A 21369-nucleotide genomic window follows, 5' to 3' on the forward strand; every position below is an offset into this window, starting at 1 on the left:
GGGGCGGGGGAGGGCGGGCGGTGGCTGACAGAGAGGGCGCCCCCTGCCGGCGGGAGGAGCGCAGGCGGCTGCGGCGCCCCCGGGCAGAGCGAGCCCCGCGCCCGCACGCCTGCGGCCCTCCAGGGGACGCCGCCGAGCAGCCCGGAGAAAGGCCGGAGTCGGCAGCTGGGTCGTCCCCTGCGCTCCCCGGAGCCTTCCTTCCCGAGGCGGCGGAGCCCGCAGGACAGCCCTGCCGGTGGCACCTCCCTCCCCGGCCAGCCGGTCTGTCACACTCAGCCCTACCGGAACGCCCGCCTTAACGACCCAGGCGCCCCTTCGCTGCGGTGCTTTCGACCTCGGTTCATCGTAACGTGACAACTAGCGTCCGCTTGAGACAGGTAAGGGAAGCGCTGGGGCACCCGACGCCGCCGGAGCTGCCCCGGCCCCAGCGGGGGCCGCTGTGTCCCTCACGCTGCTCTGCCCCACGGCCACCTGTGGCACTTGCCCGGCGCCGAAGCAGGGAGCCGCCCCCCGCCCCTGCGTGCGAGCTCCGGTGACCGCCCCCAGGGCCAGGGCAGCACCGCCGGCGTGCAGAGGCCCGCCGAGGCAGGCCCAGGACCCTCCATTCCGGCCCCCCTCCTTACTGCCCCGCGTTGTCTGCAGCATCACCCGTTAACCAGAGCCGCCCTTTCCCTCATGCCTCCTCAGAACCCACTGCAGGATTCATTCTTTACTTTGGAAACACCCTTCATTATCTTTGGTTTGCTGTTAGTTTTTGTAAATTTTTACCTTTAAACTAAATCCCAAGGCATGTCTGAAATTAAAGAGCTTGAAAACAGCACAAGGTATTCACTGCAGCAGTCACCTTCAGCTGCAGCCCCCAACTCCCACTCACAGCTCTGCCCTTGGTGCTCAGCAGTCCACTTCAGCCCCTCTTGTACACCCACCCCCTTTCCAGCTTCCCCAGGGTACCCAGGCAGAGCACCCCCACCTCCTTACTCCAGACTGGCAGATCTCTCCTCCCCTCAGCACTGCACCCACCAGACTTGTGCTACCACATATGAACCCCAGAAATCCACTCAGGTTACACATTAATAAGCGTATTTCACTGCTACACAAAACTAAGCTGATTGACCTGTTGCAGACCAAGCAGCTTCCCTAAGAATGGGAAATAGTTTTGCAGTTTAAAATATGCCAAAGAACAGTGAAAACATGTTGTGTATGTTATCCAGAGCCAGTAAGTTACAGGAACATAGCTGTTAACTACAGCAACTTTAGACTGCCTTGGCTAAATAACCAACTTCATGCAGTTCAATGCCAGCAACAGCTTTCCCTTGTTAATCACCTTGAAAATGCACCCCTGCCCACTTGAAACTTCAAAACTCAAAGTCAGGGTCACTACATAATGCTTTTAAAACTTTTAATAAGCTTGAATATGTAAAACATAGACTTAGTTTACATAGCATATAAAAATATTTACAAATATTTCTATTAAAGCATAGAAACAGCTATAAGGAAAACACTGCACATAAGGTACAATGTTTTTCTATGTATATGGGTATGCTTAGGAAAGAAAGTGCCTTGTGCATTTCAAAATCCATTTGTGAATTCAAAATTAGTAATTTTAAGTGATTATAGTAATTCTGAAATCGCAATGAAATTTCTTTAAGCGGAATGTATGATTAACCAAAAATGTTTAAGCAATTAACACAATGCCACAAAAGTCTAAAGCTACACATCCTGCTTTGCTACCCTCTGTAAATGCAGAAGGACCATCATGTGACCTGCATCTCACATTTCCCTTCCTGGAATTCAATAGCAGCATTCAATAAGAACCTTGATGTAACTGCTTAGTTAATGGCCCTGAATCTCTGATGTACATTGAAGCCAAGAGGTAATACTTCAAGAAAGCTGTGGCTGACATACATAAAGTGTTTGATTGCATGTAACAGCAGCTTGGGCCCTTTTGCTCTATGGAAGTGCTCAGCAGTTCAAGTTTCCTTGTTTAAAGAGACACCCAAACCTGGTTTAGTTTCAAAACAAGTAGACCTAGCTTTGGAGGGATTTGGTTCTTTTCACAGAGGCACCTACATGACACAGCCTGAACCACTCAGTTTAAAACTTGCATCTTTCAGATGCTACGTAACAGCCAGTAAACCATTACAAGTAGTTCTTCCCAACAACGGAAGAAGCATGGAAAGTTGTTTCTCTGCAAGACAGGCAAATGAACATGGATTTGTTGGATCTTCACTCGCACTTGCAATTTACAGATGGATATGTTGAAGAATGACTTATGCCAAAAATCAAGAATGATACAGGGGGGGACAGAACAGGTCAGTTTTGCATAGTTTGTAGAAAGCTGATGTCAACTGTAGCAACCGCACTTTCAAATGAAGCGGAGTTTTTCCCAGAAAGTTATGCAGGCATCTAAGGACTGAAAACATAGGAAAGCTCTAAAACCAGAATTGGTACTGCAGGCTTGCAGTTCAGCAAAGTACCTGCTGCAAAGATGTGTTAATTAGAAACTATAAACTATTATAGTCAAATTGTATACAGTTCTGAAAACAGGAAAAGCCCAGCTCATTGGTATCCTCCTTTATCTTCCTTTACAGTAAGATCATTCTTTGCCTCTAGTAAGAACACTGTGCATTGGAGTATCAACAGCATAAAGTTGCATTACAGATCTTCATATTGAAGAAGACTTAAGAGAGTTGACAGAAGGTATTCCACCTGAATCACACGATCAAGCCATTGTTACAGAAGCCAGTTTGCCTCAAAAATCACTTCCAGGTTCTCATCCACAACAGTCTTGTAGTGCCCTTGGCCAGCATGTCAGACAAAGAGCAAATACCCAAGACAACTTACAGGTTAAACTGAAACAGTACATTAACAGAATTCAGCATGTCAGAAGTCCAGTTTCTTCAGCTGTTCATATGTCAGAAAGAACTGGAATATGTGATTAAGGAAAACCATTTCCTGTTCAGAGTGCAAAATGGTCACTTTCCTACTAAATGACAGGTGCACCTGTGTGAAACTTTGTTCCACTCTTTGTTCCCTCCTATGCAATGCTGCTGGCTGGCCATTTTTGTTATGCAGTACTACACAGAACAATGAAGCTTGCTTTAAGGCTAGTGATGCCAATTACTTTCCCATCCCTATTCCTCAGGATCTGAAACACAGGACTGAGGCCGCAGAAAAAAGCCCTACAAAAGCCCTTAGATTCTCTTTACTCACTTAGCTTTAGTGGGCTAAAGCAGGTTTGCTCATGGTAAAAAAAAAATTACCACCAACACAACTCCCAGGGCTCTGATCAGCTGGCTCTTGAAAGAAAAATTGTGTCAGAATAAGATAAACAACAAGATTTCATGGCTAACCGCCAGCAATTCCCCCAGTTCTGGCAGCAGCCCCCATTCTTAACTCATCTGGTCTGTTTATTTAATACTGGGCTCCAAACTAATGAAATGGCCAGGTATGAAACTGGAGGAATAGAAAAATGTTTTGCAAAATCACACTTTTAATATTCACTCTGTGTGAATCACAAATTCAATCTGACCAGCAGCAATTGACTAAGAAAAATTGTCAACTACACAATTTTCTATTCATATAAAAGCAAATATTTGCGCTGACATGACACTTTCCACACTGAGCATTCTGTGAAACTGTTAATACCTGCTATTGTATGGCTAGGTTAATAGTTTTGCACACCTTTGAAAAGGATACAATGATATTCCAAGGACCAAGTCTTAACCAGTTTGGCCAAAACCCTTTATACAGAGCAAAAAAGCCTTCATTCTTCCATGTCTGGAAAAAAGCAATAGCAAGAACGCATTTATGTAGTTCTGAGAAATCTAGACAACATCTCAGTAACAAGATTCTGTACCAGACAAGGTGATAGCTTAGTGCTGTAACCCTGATTTAAACCCTGTACAATGGGACAAAAACATTTCACTAGATAAAGCCAAGATTAGTAATGCCTGCAGCTTTACCTGGCAGGAAAAGCTGCAGTCTGTCATTCAGTACCCAACCCAGATTCATTCAAATTGCATTCCTGGACTTGTCTTCCCCCTCTACCTCACCCCCCCCCAAAAAAAACCTCAACCAACCCTGCAGAGTGCTGCATGTAAAGCTGCAGCTCACATTAGACACCCCCTGAAATTTTTCAGTTTGCTTTATGGACTCCACAAAATTACACTGGACAGCATAACTTGGACTGTTATACATGACTGACTGTTCAGTCAACAGTTGGATACCAATAGCTTCCTATCCACCCTTCTCCATGTAAAAGGCCACCATGCTCACACCTCATACCCAATTTAGGGATTTAAGAAACCAAGCAAAAATAATCACAATCAAGAGACTGACATTGCCTTTGGCTATACTAGGCCTTCCATTACACAATATGCAATAGAGAAAGCCATCTGCCCCACAAGATGTTGTTCTTCAAGAACTGATCTACAAAATAATCATTTCCTATCAATATCCTAACATCATATAAAGTTGAGACAGTGCTGCTGAGAGACTTTGTCTCCTTATCCAAGCACCAAAAAGTATTAAGTGCCTGCAGTATATACTAACTTTCTTCCTGCCTGTCAAAATCGTACATACTTTTCATATCAAGTGCCTTATTGGCAATATAGTCCTTTTGAACATTATGGCAAAAAAGGAAATTAAATTACTTGGGTTAATTTCTAGGGAAACTTAGAACAATGTCAAGTTTGACACCAAAATCATTGCTTGATGGCATCAGTTTCTACTTATGTTGATACATGAACTACTTACTTGTAACAAGCAATCCAGAGTACCCTTGTAGTTGGAGCGTCCCCCATGTTGTTGGCTTCCCTGATTCATCATGCGTGTTCTTACAACATCAATTGGGTTGGATGCAAGGGCTCCAGCTAACCCACAAGTAAAACTTGAGCTAACAAAAGAAAGGTTTAATGAAATTTGACCTACCACATTTAAAGATGCACAAGAATTCCCCCTCTCCAGAAAACATGCAGTAATTAATGAGTGCTTAATACATTTAATTAAAAATTACATTAGCTAATAAATGTGAAAAATTCCTTTTCATTTACTATAAAGCATCATTTTGAAGGTTTGATATACAGCCCTTATACGCAGTTTCTGTATACTTGAACAGATGTTTGTGCCTCTCAGAACAGCAAATACTTGATTGTAACTTTCCTCTAACCTCTGTTTGCACAGCTGAAATATTCAGACCATTCACAAAAAATCCATATTCAAAAGAAAGCTAAATCCAAATCCTAAATAAAATTAGCTTCCATGCTATGTGCTACCATTTGAGATGCTATTGCATTAAGAAGTACAAACACACCAGAAGTATATTTACATCTGGATTGATAACAGAAAAATCAAGAGATTTATGCCCTATAATGAGAACTAACCAATGATAATCTAGGTTAACAGTCAGTTATACAAGCTTACAGGAAGTGAGTATATACTGTATCTCCCATGAATCCAGACATAATTATGTGCTTCTTGGTAAGGTCATACACTGGCAGTTCCACTCCAACAACAACAGCAGCTCTCTGTGCTGTCAATGATACTCCCTGGCAAAAGAAAATATAAAGTTTAAAATTAACCTTTGTGCACCATGAGAAACACCTAGCTTTTCTAGTACAAAGCAATACACTATGAATGTGTTAAGAACACAGAGTTCAATTAAGGTACATCTAAGTATATGTCTTAGATATATGTGCTTCAAAAATGCAAATTCAAATTAATAGACAAATAACTTTCCCACACTGAATGGCAGTTTCAGTTCCTTTGTGCAACTCCATCTGTGCTTAACACCTGAATTCTTACATTAACAGTCAGGCTAAGACCTCAACAACCAGGTGATACTGGCTCCCCTTGCCACTAACTGGAAAACCAACAAAGTAAGGAAGATTAGCAGAAAAATGGAGGTGGAGAAACTTTGCAGAGGAAAGCACACTAATAGAAAAATATTTCTACTTTCCAGCCGTTTCAGAACAATTGTCCATTTTGGGTCTTCAATCATACAGTCACTGTTTAACTGGCATAAGAGACAACTTACAAGACTGAGTACAAGAATTCATGAGCTACAGTGGATGTTCATTACTACCTTTACTTGTAAATATTCTTTATTATATGTTTTAAAAAGAGCAGAGTGTATAGATTGAGACATGTCTTGCAAAGGGTTGTTGAACTAGCCTTAAAGCCAGTCACCCTAATTTAAGTCTCCATTTATCTCTCCCCTTTAAGAAGTAGCTAATCCTTGAACACAAGACTGGCAGTAACCCTCTGCCAAAATGCATCAAGACACCAGCAGTGAAGTAGTCATGACAAACTACATACATATTAGCTTCTCCATATTTTAGCAGAGAATACTGTATTAGTACCTGAAATTTAGTTGAGCAAGAAGGTGTATTTAAAGTGCAGGATACAGTTAAAAAAAACTTGCCTTCCATAATCCTTTAGTGCCTTCCTTTTGGTAGATCTGTATGAAGTTGCCCATCATTCCTCCTTGAATCACACTACCTTGGGCTTGCATTCTGATCTGAGATTCATTTGAAGATAGAATATAAATACTTTTCAAACATACATAACAGTTCAATACAGTTTCATTAACATTTTAGCTTACAATCTTAAGTCGTAAAGTCAATTTGTCATTGAATACAAATTCATAGCTGACAGTATCATAACCATGATGCAGTCTTTTGCCTTAACTATCCAAATGCAGCTGCTAATTTTAAACAAGTACATGGTGTAGTTTTTAGATGCATTAAGTCACTTCTATTTCTGTATTTGTGCACTATTCCACTTAGACTGACAGACAGCTTCTGCAGGATGTCCTTTACAGTGTTCTCAGAGGAACACGTTAAAATGAAAGGTTAAAAAGATTAAGATTCCAGCTAGTAAGGATCATGATCTTTGACCTCGTGGATTTCTAAAAGTGTCCTTGGGAACCTGCCATGGTAACTACCAAATACAAGTTTGGTGACAAGCAAGTTAGTACACAGATATAATTTTGGGAAATAACTACTTGAAGTCACAACTGAAATACAAGCTTTGTTTGAAATGTCTCTACATAACCACACTAGCTGTATGAAGGACTAAATTTTTAGTAGCTTTAGAAGAACAGGAAGTGTTGGCTTGAATTTTTCATTAGAGGCAGCCACACAAGTCACATGCTACAGTTCTGCAAGTTAAATACCATCAGCCCTTTCAAGCAACTGGAAAAGAGTTTAATGGCTATCATTAAGCTAACATTCTTAGAGAGCTGATCATTTCACTAATTCACTTTAAATGGCTGATGCTGGAACACTTGTTTCCATGGGACACTGGACTCCAAAGCCTCTCTACAGGATTAAAGAATCCTACAGTACAAGTAGCAGTCACTGAAACTCTTGCCTCTGAATTCTCTTCACCTATTTTGAGCTCAAGAAACACCTAGTTAACGGTGTTACCAAGAACTATAGATTATATATGCAGTGTCACTTCCACACAAATGCTACAGCATGAAAGTTGATCTTACATTATTCTCCCCCTATCCTCCCCCCCAAAAAAGTTACACAAATCCAACTACCCCCTCAGCCATCAGTTTCCTGGTGCATACTTCAAAATAATTAGTATGGACCAGAAGGAGGTTCCAAGAATTTAGAGCATTACTGATTTTTAGAAGTTAAGAGATGAGAATAAATACAATTACAAAACAAATCCCATATTAATCAGAAGATTCTGCATTTCCTCAATGAGAGGACAAAAACTAAGGACAAACTCTATATAAACACATCATTACCTTCAAGACATCTGTAGGATTGGCAATAGATGATGAGATTACCCCCGAAAGAATGCCACATAGAACATTTATCACCAGGGTTTCATCTATTATATAAACAAAGAAAAAAAAAGTTTAGCTGAAGATTTACAAAGCTTAGGATGCATCAGGGCAGGATGATGCCACCCATCCTCTAACCAGGGAGAGTGCTGACTCACTGTGTTTCAGCAGACTTTTAACTGCTACAGCAAGATACCAAATGGAAAAAGCCAGCTTCAAGCAAAGCAGTCCTCAACTAAACTGGAAACTCACCTTCTGGACTTTCAACAAACATTCTTTTTAAGCTCTGGTAAGTGCCTATTTTTATAGTTCCATATGAAGCTTGTCGTAGCATTGCAGGTGCAATCCTGTAAAAAAAGTGATAATATTTATGTTCAAAATAGCAAAAGACTGGTCAGAAAATATTTTAGAGCAGGAGAGACTGAACACAAGCTATCTACCAGAGAAAGGTTTGTTCATCTAAATCAACAATTTAAACTCACTATAAACAAAACAAGGTTGGGGGGGTTGTTGGTGGTGGTTTTTTGTTTTGTTTTTTAAACAAAGCCTGCAATAACATGAATGAACTGTGGAAGGATTACTATTAAAACATGCCTTGACTTGTGCTGGTAAGCATGTCTGAAACAATTTGCAGATTACATCTTTTCCCCCACCATCTTGCATTTTTAAAGAAAACACAGAATCATGGAATGGCTTGGTTTGGAAGGCACCTTAAAGACCATCTAGCTCCAACCCCCCTGCCATGGGCACAGACACCTTCAACAGTGCCCATTTATACATAAAGGTTAATTTATTTTTCTTCTGAGATGGAACAACCATAACAGCATTATACAGAGTAACTTTATGCTTAGCTTTTTTTCCAAGTAGCTTTGGTTGTTTGAGGTTGTTCTCTTTAAACATGAAATGCTATTGCAGAGTACAAAGACTGAAGCAATCTAAGCTTGGGCTTTCAAATTCCAGACTGACACTAACCAAATACCTTGTAATTCTGAAACCGAAGAATTCACACACTATGGACTTATACTTAACAGACTGTTCATAAACCATTACTGCAAGTCAATTAATTTTACCCAGAGTATAAGGCTTTCAGTCCTTCTTCTCTGCATATTCTGACTAGTGCATGTACCATTCCACGGTAACGAATCTCTCTGTATTTGGCATCATTAACTTGACCTTGAACCTGGAGACGTGTTTTGGTCAGATCAATAGGGAAAGTCCCTTAAAGAAAAAAAATCAGAGAGAAAATGAATCAAGTACCTACCTAACCAAAGGCAACAAAGAACATTATGTAAGAAACAACAACCACTGTTATATACCAGATCACAAAAATTCTCCCATGGAAAAAAAAAAGTCTCTTACCAAGACTTTCTTTTAAATAAGTGGTTTCTTTTATGTCACCTTGTTTCTTCTAAAAGCTTGTCAGAGGCCTTACCTACTTCCTATGTTTACATTTTGCATTCACTATGTTTTCAGGCAACATGGTATTGCCTGGCCTTAAACAGCCACAGTGAACAAGACTCTGAAATCACAATCAAGTACAGAGTTCGCATGTGTATTCTACCAGCATTTTTGAAGATCACTTCATTGAAGGCAAAGAAAAATTCCATAGGACAAGCTATACAGATTCTAGCTTAGAATCTACAAAAGAAATAGCAGCAGTACCCATTTCTGTTACTGCTTTCCTGTGGCCTACTGCTATGTCAAACTCATGCTCTCCAAGCTCCATTTATGAAAGTGTTTAGAAAGCATATTCCTCCACAGCATATCTTTAGAAAAGGGACCACTTCAACATTCAGTACTCATGTAAATACTAATAGGAGTCAGAATTAACTACATCTGTTCTATGAGGTTCACCACACAAGCAAGGCTTTTATTATTGTTTGTCTTCCTCATGAAGCTTTTGGCATTACTGGCACCATTCAGTCAAGTCAAATAACAGTAGTTTCACAATCAAGTTCGAACAAGATTCATCAGAGAAGGCAGAAAAGGAAAACAAAACAGTAGTAGAAAACTTACACCTAATTATGCTTTTTAAAGTGGTTTTTTAGGTTTAATTTTATATGTCAGGCTATGTTCTGCTACTGTGAAAATCCAAATTTCCTTTATTTTCATGTACATGCATTTCAGATAAGACTTTAAAAGAATGTTTATATTTTAGGTTTGTCTAAAGTAGGCACTAAAGAATCAGATGCACTGTCTCACTACAGCAATTATTCTACGTTGCTCACTAACTGAAGTGTTCAAATCTAATCAGCTGCTCACATTCAAGAAAAAGAATTTAAATTGCAACATAGCTACTCAGAAAAGCCAAGAGAAAAATTTTACAAGAGCTCAACTTCTCTACTCTAGGAAAAGAAAAGTTGTGTATACTTATGACCACTGCCTAGGAACAGATCAAACACCATATAATATGAGGTTTGTATAAAAAGAAGTTTCACAAGGGATCAAATTTGACAGACTGAAGTGTTCTGACATTATAACAAAGTTCTGAGGAACCCCTCAGACAACATTAAAGAAAAAGCCTCCTATGCTGCAGACCATCGTATACTACTGTTTAATTGATGGCATGGAACCAAGCTTGTTTTAAAAGGGACTAGAGTAAAAAAAATCATGCAAACCTTACCACATTCTGCAGTGATTGATGCTAAACCTCCATAGATAAAGGGCTTCCAGTTTAGCGCTGACATTGATTCTTCTTTCTGTGAAATAACACCATTTAATGCTTCTATAATTATATCTGTTGTATAAATACATATGCTAACATTTAATAAAACTTTGTGCCTTGCCCATTTAAGATGGATCTTCCAAACATACTAAGGGTAAAAACATTAATATACCTTCTATAATCAAAAGAAAGTCAGTAATACTGCAGAAAGGCATCTGGGTTCAAATCAGTGTCTCAGATTTATTTGGCCCACCACTATCCTCACCATGAAAGGCTGAAGCAGTTTGTCTCCCAGACGTGATCTTAAGGAGCACTGCAGTGAAAAATTCCAAGGATTCTTACCAAGCTGAAATAGTTTGACTATGTCCTGCGATCGAATGGAACTTTAGAACAGTCATTACCAAATTTCTCTTCCTTCTTCCTCATATCAACATTAACATGACCTGAGCTGGTACACCTGGACAGAAGATAGAGGTGCATACCACATTTTGTTTCCATTAAGGCCTATTTCTGCTACCAGTGTTCACATTATTCATATAATGTTCACAAGCAGGAAAACAGTGTAATCAGGTACATAAGGCCTTTTACAGTAAAAAAGGCTGCTTTAGCTTAAAGTCAATTTAATTAATTTCACAAAGTGACCACAAATCATGATTAACTATGGCATATGCTCTGCGAGAAACTAAAATATTCCAATTATCTTGCAAAAAGAGTAAGAACAGCAAAACCAGACTAGTCCTGCAGATACAATATTGCCTTTCCCAAAACCAAGCAGGTCTCTCCACTGCTTATTTTTTTTCCCTTCCTCATAATATAAACACCTCCCATTACCCATTTTCTAAATCTTCCTAAACATTGGGTTCTACAGTTATCTTTTGCCAATTTTGTGGCATAACTGTACTTGAAACAATTTCCCTTGGCACCTACCTTCCCTGTTACTTTGTTTATTCACCTGTACTGGCCAGCTGGAAAATACTGCAAATACACCAGCTGCTTACTACCACCTTTTGTAAAATTTAACATTCCGGAGGAAGTGGCCAAAAGTGTCAATAATCCAGCATCCAAAGGAAATCAACAGACATTGCAGACAGTAAGCATGCCTGAATAGTTTAGTTACTGCAGCCCTAGTTTTCCTTTTGTCATCTTTACTTCATGAAGAGTTAGTTACGTGGGTCTTCAGTCTTCTGCCAATACAATAAAAAACCCACAGGAGCTCAAAGCACACCATTTCAAATACTCTACAACCAAGTGCACAGAAACCCATCTGACTCTTTAGGCCGCTGCGAAGAACACCACTGATGTACAAACCCAAAGAAAAGGCAAGTAAGGGCACCTACCAACCGCCAAGAATGCAGAACAGAGGTCAGGAGCCACAGGCATAGACTATGCAAGCTTTTCAATACGAAAGCAGCAGAGCCACATAGGTGCCAGACAGAGGTCACTTCCAGCTCCACATTCCTCATATTCCTGTCCAGCCATGATTAATGGCAGATCATTTAATTAACAAGGACAAAGCCAAGCTCAGTTTCCCCTCTATCAGCCACACACATAAACTTTGCTTTTGAGAAACTCGTCAAACTGAAAACAGTCAACTTTTTTCCACTCAACACATTAAAACACATTTTCACTTATCACAAATATCATAAGACTGACAGAACTAGTATATATCTGTCTTTTTCCTGGTTTGTATTTCATTCTATCTAGGCAATGAAGGCTACTCAGTTTTTCTGCGCAATTCTGGAGCATTGACATAACAGAATTATGCAAGCACTGCAGAGCCAAAGTTTCCAAACTGCACACAGATTTACTAATATTAGCTGAAGTTTCAACGTATGTGTAGAATACCCTAATGCAGAAGTTTTACAGCACGCTCTTCCTTTGACATAACCCAAGGTGAGAAAGCCTTACATAGCACTGTCAAGGCTTCTACCTCTAAAAGGCTGACCAGTCTCCTCTCCTGCCATGTAGGCCAAAGTAGCCATACAAGTCTTTCCACTTACACTCTGCATCCCTCCTTCTAGCTTTCCATACTTATAGGAAGAAGTTAAAGCAGAGCTTATCTTAAGAAAAAATCCAAAAAACATATCAGCAAGCAATGTTGCCCTTTCACCTCAACTGTCTCATTTTCTGAATTCTTGGTTGGTTTCAGAATTTCTTCTGTATACTAATAAAAACAGTAAGCATCTCCTTAGGAGAATTCTCTACCAGGTGAGTGAGTGGCAAACTACTTAAAAAGGGAGTCCAGCCCTCATTAGGGAGTAAACTGAGGGCTCCAGCTGTACTGGAAAGAAGTTGTCCTTGTCAAATATACATTGTTGTTCCATTACAACAGTAAGGTGGCAGAGGTGATACCACCCCTGAAGGACACTGCATTAAGTTAATACAGAGATTCATCCACACACTCTCTGCAGAAGAAAGTCTGGTTGCTTTTATTGGCAGCGTGACTGGAATAAAATCAGAAGCCCAGGTTCCATAAAAGAATGCATCACTTAAAGTCTGTTCTCAAACAGGGCAATATCTAAATATTTAAGTCACATATTGAACTAACTATCTATTCTTAGCATACCAATCACACAGTATACTCCAGCTTACAGTAGTTTTAGCTATTTAAAATTGATTTAGCCCTTCAATGTTACAGGCGGCTTATGCTAAAGGAGTTACTAGTCTCAAAAAGTTACCACCTGTACTATAAGCACACATAGTTACCCAAGCAATACTTTCTCACTGCACAGACTGTACCACAGACGCACAGCCCAGACTTTGTAGTCAAGCAGTGAAGCATCATCAGGAAGAAAGAAAAGAAACCTGTGCTAAAGCTACACGTTCTCGCCAAACGCCAGCTGTCCCACAAGAAGGGGTGCGCCACTGCGTAAGCGGCCGGGGCGAGAGGGACACGGTAACGCCGGGTAAGGAACAAAGGGAGGCAGCAACGCCCGCACGGGCCAGCTCGCTCCCTCCCACACAACGCAGAACGGCTCCCTCCGGCCCCGCCGTGAGACGAGCGGCACCACGAAGGGAGAGCACCGGAGGGAAGGAAGCGGCGCGCCCTCGCTCGGGGGTGGAGGGCGCCGAGCAAAGCCAGCGACCCCCCCGTCGCCCTCCGGGGACACCGCTCGGCAAAGCTCGCACAGAAACAGCTGGCGGGCCCCTCACCTTCGCGCCCACCCCCGGCCTCAGGGGCCAGCAACAGCTGCCGCCTCCCCACTCACCACCGAGGCCTCCCGCCTCCACCCGTGCCAGTCACCACCCGCCCCTGCCCCGCCGGTTATAAAGCCCGGCCCGTTCCCCGGCTCCGAGGGCGGGCTCGCCTGAGGGGCCGGGCCGGCTGATTTAAAGGGCCCCGGTGTAGGTTTGATAACGGGGTGGGTGGGTGGGTATATATATATATATATATATATATATATATATATATAATATATATATAAAATATATATAAAATATATATATATAGCATAGCGAGCTGGCTTGTAACAAATTGGGGGGTGGATGGATGAATGGAACTGAGCTGCCTTGTTTTTTCCAGTCAGGAGTCTGCCTTTGATGCTGGCCTTGGTGGACTCGTGGCTGGCGGGGCAGGGTGGTATTTTCCAGTAGCAGTGCCACCCCAGGAGACTGGAACAGGTACATGAGGTGTTTCAGTGCCCCTCGGTTAATGAACAGGTCGCTCACCCCTCAGGGTTTTTCCCCTTCGTTAACTGTAACGACAGGGGTTTGGCGCTCGGTTTGCAGCCGTGTGGCCTGTGCTCCCTGGCGACACCACAGCACCCTGGGGTCAAGCTTCCTCAAAGTGCTACAGCAGCCCTGGGTTACCGCTCAGTGGGGGAACAGGAAAGGGCAGCGTGGTTTTAAATAGCTACTTTGCTCTTTAAAATACCCCGTTTAAAATTTTGGATAAAACACTTCCATGGGTGATTTTTTTTTTCTTTTGAGCTTTGTGCAATTCCATGTGTTTCTTTGCATTATCAACACTGAAATTACGCCCTCAGGATGTAAGCTTTGCATCGCTTTGTGAATGTGTATCTGATCCTCTTCCAGAAGGATCACTGTGCGCTGTGTATGGGACATCAGCTGTGGCCACCATGACACTGCCTGGCTAGAGGAGGAATGCAGGGGCTATCCAAAAGGGCTGGTCCCAGCTGCTGTACTGGTGGCGGTGACCAGTCCACAAAGACTGGACAAGACCCAGAACTACTCTGTTCTCTTGGCTCAGAGTGGAGGAATCACTGTGAAATAGTTGAAACTAGCTCTTTCTCTGCCCCTAAAGGCAGCCTGTTTTGGCACCTCAGTGCTTTCCCTTTCTGACTGAAGAGCTGCCAGACCTGCTTGTAGGATCTACCCCTGTGGTGCAACTCCAGTGCTGCTGTCACTCTGCTGCCTTGTGGCATGTGGGTGGTCATACCTTACCCTTGAAAGGTCAAAACACCCTGTGGGATTGCTCCCCTCGCTAATCTCAGGGCAAAGTTGGCAGCTGAGAAACTTTTATTTAAGCTTAATGGCTGGTGGAGAAAGGGAATGATGCCTGTTCAGCTTTTGCTAAGAAGCTGGCTGTAGCCGTACATGAATGTCTCAAACAAAAGGGATTTAAAGCTTGGGTCCCAGTGTGCTGAAAATGCTTCATACAAAGAAAATAGTTCTCTACAACCATCCAAGTCCATCACAGACCTCCCAGAAATTTTAGACTTCGATTGCTACAGCATGGGCAGCTCACAGAGCCCATGCTCCAATTGCAGTGTTGCAAAGTTGTCTGTGCATATGGGCCTCTCCAAAGGCAGGTGCAAACTCACACCTCAGAATTGGTACTCATGTTCAGACCCCATCCTGAAACTCCTAGTAACTGTCTAGTACTTTCCAAGTTTTATATCTACAATCGAGACGATCTTATTTGAGATAAACTTTGAACAGATCCTTTCTTTTTGCACAGAGATCATTTGAACTGGCTCTAATGCAGAATGATTTTGCAGGACAGCCACTTCTGTTTCCCAGCTTCCCAAATTTCTGTCCCCTTTTAAGGAGGACTTTAGTTCCAGTTTGACCTGAAGTTGTTCCTGGAGTTTGGCCAGTTCCTTCAGCAGGCAGCTGGTTTTCATTATCTCTGATGCAAACCGGTTCCTGCTTGCTCATTACAGCTTGCACCTGATAATGTTTCTAAAGTACCTGTTAGTACTCAACCACATACTTCTGAATACAGGGGAATTCAGGCTAACTTCTCTTTACTTTTAGTGACTTCTGGATGGGTCTTCTGAGTAACCTCTTTTCTTGTATTCTCAAGCCAATTCATACTATGAGATAATAAGGCTTTTATCAACAGTCAACAGACTATGCTTGGCAAGCTGCCTTGAGCCTGACATCAGTGCCATATCAGCAGCTGACTTTAGTGCTCAGCATCTTTTCACATGTCTCTGAGCCATCCATGTGCTACTGGTGTGCTACTGGTTACACAGTCTTTCAACAGTTTTGTCCAAAAGCCAGTTCTTTCCTGCTGGGCTGTGAAGGACTAAGGTTTAACTAATTAGTTCCCTGACCTTACTGCTCTGGAGTTTCCTCACACATATTTTTTATGATTCTTTTTTAAACAAAAGCAGGCCACCCTCAAACAATTGTACCAGGGAGCCCTGCTTTTTGTGCATTGATGGTTGTTTCACTGTTTTCACTGCTACTTACAATGGAAAATCGTTTCTTTTCTGGTCTCTGCAGTGGTGGAGGCAGTTTTGTATAGTGTCCTACTGCTTAAATGAATGGCTAGTGAAGTGACCCAGATGGTTATGGGCATTATTCAAACTGCCTTGTCATTTTGTCACTAGTTGTAACCACTGGAGAGTTTCCTTTGTCCCTTGGAAACTTCCATAATTATTAGTCGCATACTTCATTTTAATTGTTCATGTCCCTTTGACTGCATGATGAAAGCAAGTCTGGCACATGGGAGTCAACTACTCCCTGCCCTGGCACCGCCTTCTCGTCTTCAGGGTTTGGACTTTCTGTCTGAGAAGGAGTTAATCTGATGCTCAGTCATACAGCAGATGACTTCATTGGAAAAAATAAACACTCATCACTGTTATTGGTGTGTAAAAATATAATAGTCCTTCCATTGTGTTTGCCAGGGGCTAAGCCTCAGCTGGAGCACCACGTCCAGCTCCATGGTGTGCATTTCAGGAGGGCTGTAGAGAGGAGCTACAAGACAAAGGCTAGGGATACAGAAGATGAGCTGCAAGGAAAGATTGAAAGAAGTAGATTTGTTTATTTAAAAAAAGGTTAAGGATAACATAGTCTTCAAGACTAAAAGGTGGCCATACAGAGGAAAGGAATTATCTGTTCTCCACTACTTGTAATAGACATTAGAACAGACTTTCTAGTGGTATGAACAGTGCTAGATGAGACTGACTGGGGATATTTCTTGCTCCAGCTTCTAGTGTATGTCATATAGGCACACAACGACAACACGTCTTGCGGTTTCTAACTTAATAACAGACTCTGATGTGCAGAGCTCAAGAAGAAAGGAAAATGAAAGCAGGAATAACAGCAAATGTTATTTTGTGGCCTTGTTGTTAGTAATTTTTTATAATCTGAAGTGGACTCCGGCACTGGCAAGAGCTAAAGGTCTTTATCGTATGCTAGTTTTGGGATAAAAAATGACAGTGTTATTTGGTTTTAACCTGTAAAGGTGAAGGAACAGAGGACAGTTCCGGGCTTTGAGGGGGTGAAGGAACTGAGAATAGTTCCGAGCTTTGAGTGGACCAGAAATTCACACAACATGAGTTCCCAGCAAGGCAATTCTAGTAAGTGTAAACCTGCAATCCAGACAAAATTTTCTGAAAGTGTTGCAATCTTCCAGCAGGTCCTGGAAAATTGATTTCATTTCATTTCTGAGACTCCCGACAAAGATAATAACTCCTATGTATGTCACGGTGTTGGATTTGATGTTGTTTGAATAAGCAAATGAAAAGCTGTTAAAGATTCTCAGGTAGGAAGGTGCTACAGAAGGCTTTTCACTGCTATACAGTATTTTCCAATCTCAACAGGTGATCTGGGAAGCAGATTGTTGTCCTCTGACTGCTTGCCAAATAAAGATCAGTCATAATTGCTTCACAGAGGCTTTTGGCCAACATGGCACAGCAGCTAAACAAGCAGCAGCTGGAAGAAACTATGCCAATTTGGGTGCTAGTAGAAGCAACACAAAGAAAAGCAAACATGTTTGTATGCTGTACTAAAAACCAGGCAGCACGTGGTATAAGATATGGCCTAACCTTTTCCAAAAGAGGAGATGATTCAATGTTGAACGGACAGAGAGGTTGGTGTAACACCAAAGAGCACGGTACATACAGTATGTTTTCTACCACACAGTATGTTTTCTACCACTTTAAGTACACCCCTTACTTGGCAGTACTCTATACCCAAGGAGGAGGAAGCATGTGCTGAGGGCAGTACGTATTTGTACTTGCCTATCCTGTGAAAGAAGAGTTGCAGTTGAAGTAGGTCTGCGGTAACAGAAATATGACTTACACAAGATAACAGACAGTGAGATGTGGTAGCAGGTGACCCCAAAGCCATGCCCTTAACAGTACAGGATTTAAGTCGATCAAAACACAGGACTGCCTATGTGGGGAAAATTTCAAAATTTCAGTGCTGTTACTTTTTAAAGGAGCCTGACTATTCTCTTTCCTGATTCCCAAGTTTTGATCATTTGTCCATATTGTCTATAGAATACTTTGTATTAAATCATTACTGAAATAATCCAGCTTTTCTTCTGTTTACCACGGTCTGGCTTTGGGTAACCCAGCTTTTCCTATCACCATTTGAATACCATTTCCTTCTTTTTGAATTGAAAAAATGTACTTTACAAAATTTTGTAAAATGAAGCATTTAAGTACCATCACAATTTTTTTGAAATCAGAAGGTTTTGAAGAGACAGGATGCTTTCTGAAGCACTTTCTTGCTTTGCAGGCCTGCTGATTCACAGCGCGACAACACCAGGGTCCCAGAAATAACACTGTGTTTGGCCAAGATGAGCTGATTATTGTCAACCTTGAGCAAGGCAGGTTATCCTGCACAGCACAGGGGAACAGCTGTAGGATTTTGTCCTTATGGTAGTCATCTGTCGCAAAAAACACACCTTGGACAAGTCGCTCAGGAACTTTAGTGTGCAGTGGGATTCCTTGCTGATGCTGCAAAGCAGCAGCCACAAGTAGGAGCTCACATTTCCACTGGCTTATGGTTTCAAAGCCCGACAGAGTGGGAAAGCAGTGGTCTTCCAGGGGCTGAACAGGCACAGACTGCAGTGATAGACACCCTGGGCTTCTGGGAAAATGTGACAGCTGACATGTTCAATCACCTCCCTCCATTTTCCATAGTCATCCTTCCCTATGCAGGCTTCAGCAGATGCCAGCTTTTGGACTCACTCATACCTTGGGTGGCAGCACCAGTGAGCGCAGTGATGTGCCTCACAGCTGCAACAAGGGTATTCTACAACATGGCAGCACTGATTGCCAACACGATTCCCTTACCTTCCCACATCCCCCTCCCATTCCCAGACACAGCTGTGGCCCGTTGCTTACACTGGTGATAGCTCTCATCTGACTTGCGAGCAGGTTCAACTCACTACATTTATGGAACGCACACATACAAAACCCAGGCTTTTACCAGCTGATGGAACTGAACTGGCTTCACACTGGCACCAGCACCAATGTAACAGTAGCAGCAGGAGTGCATGGCTTGCAATGGGTTCAGCCTTTTCGGAAGCATCGAATATTAGAATGACTCAACATCTCACAGGATTTAGCCACAAGTACCTGGCACAGCAAAAAGTTTTTTAGGGGTTGCAGTATGCATACTGCCTTTAACAACACATCCTAATACCCCTGGCCTCCTGTCTGGCTTGCAGTATGAGCATGATGTGGTGTTAACCACCAGACTTCACATAGTGCACTAACAACTTCTTTGGACCTTCTTCAAGGTCGGAGAGCAGAGACTGCAAACAAGGCAGAGCCACGTTGCAGCTTGCAGGCTGCCAGATGGACCATGTATAAAACCTCATCTAAGGACTTTGGGTGGACTTCCAGAGTAAGCTAAAAATGCAGAGCCTAATTCATGCAGGAGATGGGTTGGCCTTGTTTCAGCTCTAAGGCCATGGGGAATACAGTCCTGTAGAATCAAAGAACCAGTCTAAAAATTTCATTGCTTTTCATTTTAAATGAGAAGACAGGGAGAAGAGAGACAAAAAAGCAATTAAGAGTGACATAGATGAACAAGAGAAGAGAGTGCAAATGGGGGCTGAGACAAGAGACATGAGGAAAACAGGCATGTATAAATTGTACAGAAGCTTTTACTGGTGCTAGACTGTATGAAATGACAAGCTTTTTTTTTTTTGTAAGTGAAAAGAATAAGTGCTTTTTTGAAAACAGATGGTCTGCCAGTTCTGTAATAGCTGACATGAGGATTAAGGTATTTAGGTAGCTTGTTCCAGAGGAAAGTGCTACTGGTGAAAGCTACTTCTGACAACTTCAGCAGTCTGAGAGCCAAAATGTTCCAAGGAAAGTGGCTGAAGGTTGAGTTGAATTTCCTGGAGGAGGTCTTAAGGGACCTTAGAAGGCCACAGCACTTTGCAGTCACACCTTAGGAGAGTCCAGCATGGCCATTCTTCAGGCTGCTTGGAGACCAGGACTTAGGAAAGATTATATAATTCCCCCTGGATGGAGTTAAACTTTAGGGGTTTGTAATATCTATAAATTTTTATGGGAAACTAGCCCAGCTCTTGTAGTTCTGACACAACCTGGATTTCGTACGGTTCCAAAACACATACATCCACTGTTCTTACTATTTTTATATCTTAAACTACAGTCCCTACCTGAAAGGCTTCTATAATGGATGTAAACACATTTGGATGAAAATGTGGTCATTTTAGAGGCTACAGAACTTTTTTTCAAATGCTTCTCAGTAATATGCAGATGGTAGCAGTTTTTCTGATGTTGATTGTCACTGCAGACTCCGTTGTAACACTGATTTTGGAGATTATAAATAGGGTGCTCTGTGTTTCTAAAACCTTGGAGTACAGCAGCAGTTCCAGAAGCAGGGGAACCCCAGAAGATGGCTTTTGATCAATAGGTGTACAGCATCTGAAAGGAATGGGAGAGGTGCAGAGAGTGAGCAATGAAGTGTAAAATATAGATGATCTTACTCCCTCCGTGCTATGTGGCACATCGTAGAGGCATTTAAATGGTGTGGTTAAAGATTAGGTGGGGAAAAATCACAGCCGTGTGCAGACTCCTGCAGCTCCATCTGGTTTATTTGAACAGAGCTCATTCAATTAGCTCAGCAAGTCTCTAATCAGCAAAAAAGGTCTTAGTTTAACAGACTGCATCACCACTGCAGAAGGATATAGCTCCCAAACCAAGCTGCCATCTTATCTGACCATGTTAACACATAGCTGTGCCGGTCTTTTCGATATAAATGTTAACACACCTAAATTCAAGGGTGTCAAGTATCAGATTAGTTGTGTCTGAAAAGCTCTCTAAACTTAGCTGGTTTCTGGATACCTGCCCAGAAATGGTTCTAAGAATTTACTTAAGCCAGTGTAGCCTCTGCAGCAGCCAGGTGCTGTGCTGTGACTCTCTACCAACTGTGATACCAGACAGAGCTGCAGCAGCAGCCAGACCTTCAAAACTTCCTTTATGTGTTGCAGGAAGACAGCATTAGGAACAGACTACTCGGCACACTGGCACAAGTGCAGCACTTCTTGTAGCAGGACGAATCAGAATAGGGAATCTTACAATCAAAGCTGTTCTGCCTGTGCCACAGATATTTTTTTTTTTTCTGTTTTGCATTAGAAACAGTGAGAGCGTTTTTGCATTTTCATAAACAACATTCTTGGTCAAAGTCAGTTTACCCAGAAAGCTCAGCTGAAGAGCTTTTT

At 42.0% G+C, this 21369-nt stretch overlaps 1 protein-coding gene and 1 long non-coding RNA gene across 5 annotated transcripts; one reads left to right on the plus strand and one right to left on the minus strand.

Moving 5' to 3' along the window:
* The first annotated feature begins 50 nt into the window (after positions 1 to 50).
* LOC130144248 (uncharacterized) lies at positions 51 to 18398 on the plus strand. 2 transcript variants are annotated; one of them, XR_008820074.1, is made up of 6 exons: positions 51 to 377; positions 2592 to 2700; positions 7973 to 8090; positions 13199 to 13372; positions 13990 to 14087; positions 14502 to 18398. It is a non-coding gene; the product is annotated as an uncharacterized LOC130144248 (long non-coding RNA). The 2 variants fall into 2 exon arrangements; XR_008820075.1 differs by lacking the exon at positions 13199 to 13372.
* SLC25A30 (solute carrier family 25 member 30) lies at positions 2058 to 13783 on the minus strand. 3 transcript variants are annotated; one of them, XM_056327639.1, is made up of 10 exons: positions 13676 to 13783; positions 10425 to 10500; positions 8872 to 9019; positions 8054 to 8148; positions 7763 to 7848; positions 6425 to 6520; positions 5425 to 5549; positions 4759 to 4897; positions 3700 to 3780; positions 2058 to 2925 (listed from the first exon to the last, which is right to left on the minus strand). In XM_056327639.1, exons 2-10 carry the CDS (start codon positions 10486 to 10488, stop codon positions 2884 to 2886), a joined length of 876 nt encoding a protein of 291 aa, XP_056183614.1. In that variant the 5' UTR covers positions 10489 to 10500; positions 13676 to 13783; the 3' UTR covers positions 2058 to 2883. The 3 variants fall into 3 exon arrangements, with proteins under 3 accessions (XP_056183614.1, XP_056183613.1, XP_056183611.1); XM_056327638.1 differs by having other exon boundaries at positions 5425 to 5545; positions 6421 to 6520; positions 13676 to 13746; XM_056327636.1 differs by lacking the exon at positions 13676 to 13783 and adding an exon at positions 13620 to 13644.
* Positions 18399 to 21369: the final 2971 nt, after the last annotated feature.

This window comes from Falco biarmicus, chromosome 2, assembly GCF_023638135.1.
Source record: "Falco biarmicus isolate bFalBia1 chromosome 2, bFalBia1.pri, whole genome shotgun sequence".
NCBI classification, from domain to species: domain Eukaryota; kingdom Metazoa; phylum Chordata; class Aves; order Falconiformes; family Falconidae; genus Falco; species Falco biarmicus.

Coding starts and splice junctions, on each gene's coding strand:
- SLC25A30 (XM_056327639.1), bottom strand. CDS start 10,488: ATGTCAGCGCTAAACTGGAAGCCCTTTATCTATGGAGGTTTAGCATCA. Junction 5,550..6,424: donor GCACTAAAGGATTATGGAAG/GCAAGTTTTTTT, acceptor TTCTTTTGCCAG/GGAGTATCATTGACAGCACA. Junction 3,781..4,758: donor CTCTGGATTGCTTGTTACAA/GTAAGTAGTTCA, acceptor GCTTTTTTCCAG/ACATGGAAGAATGAAGGCTT.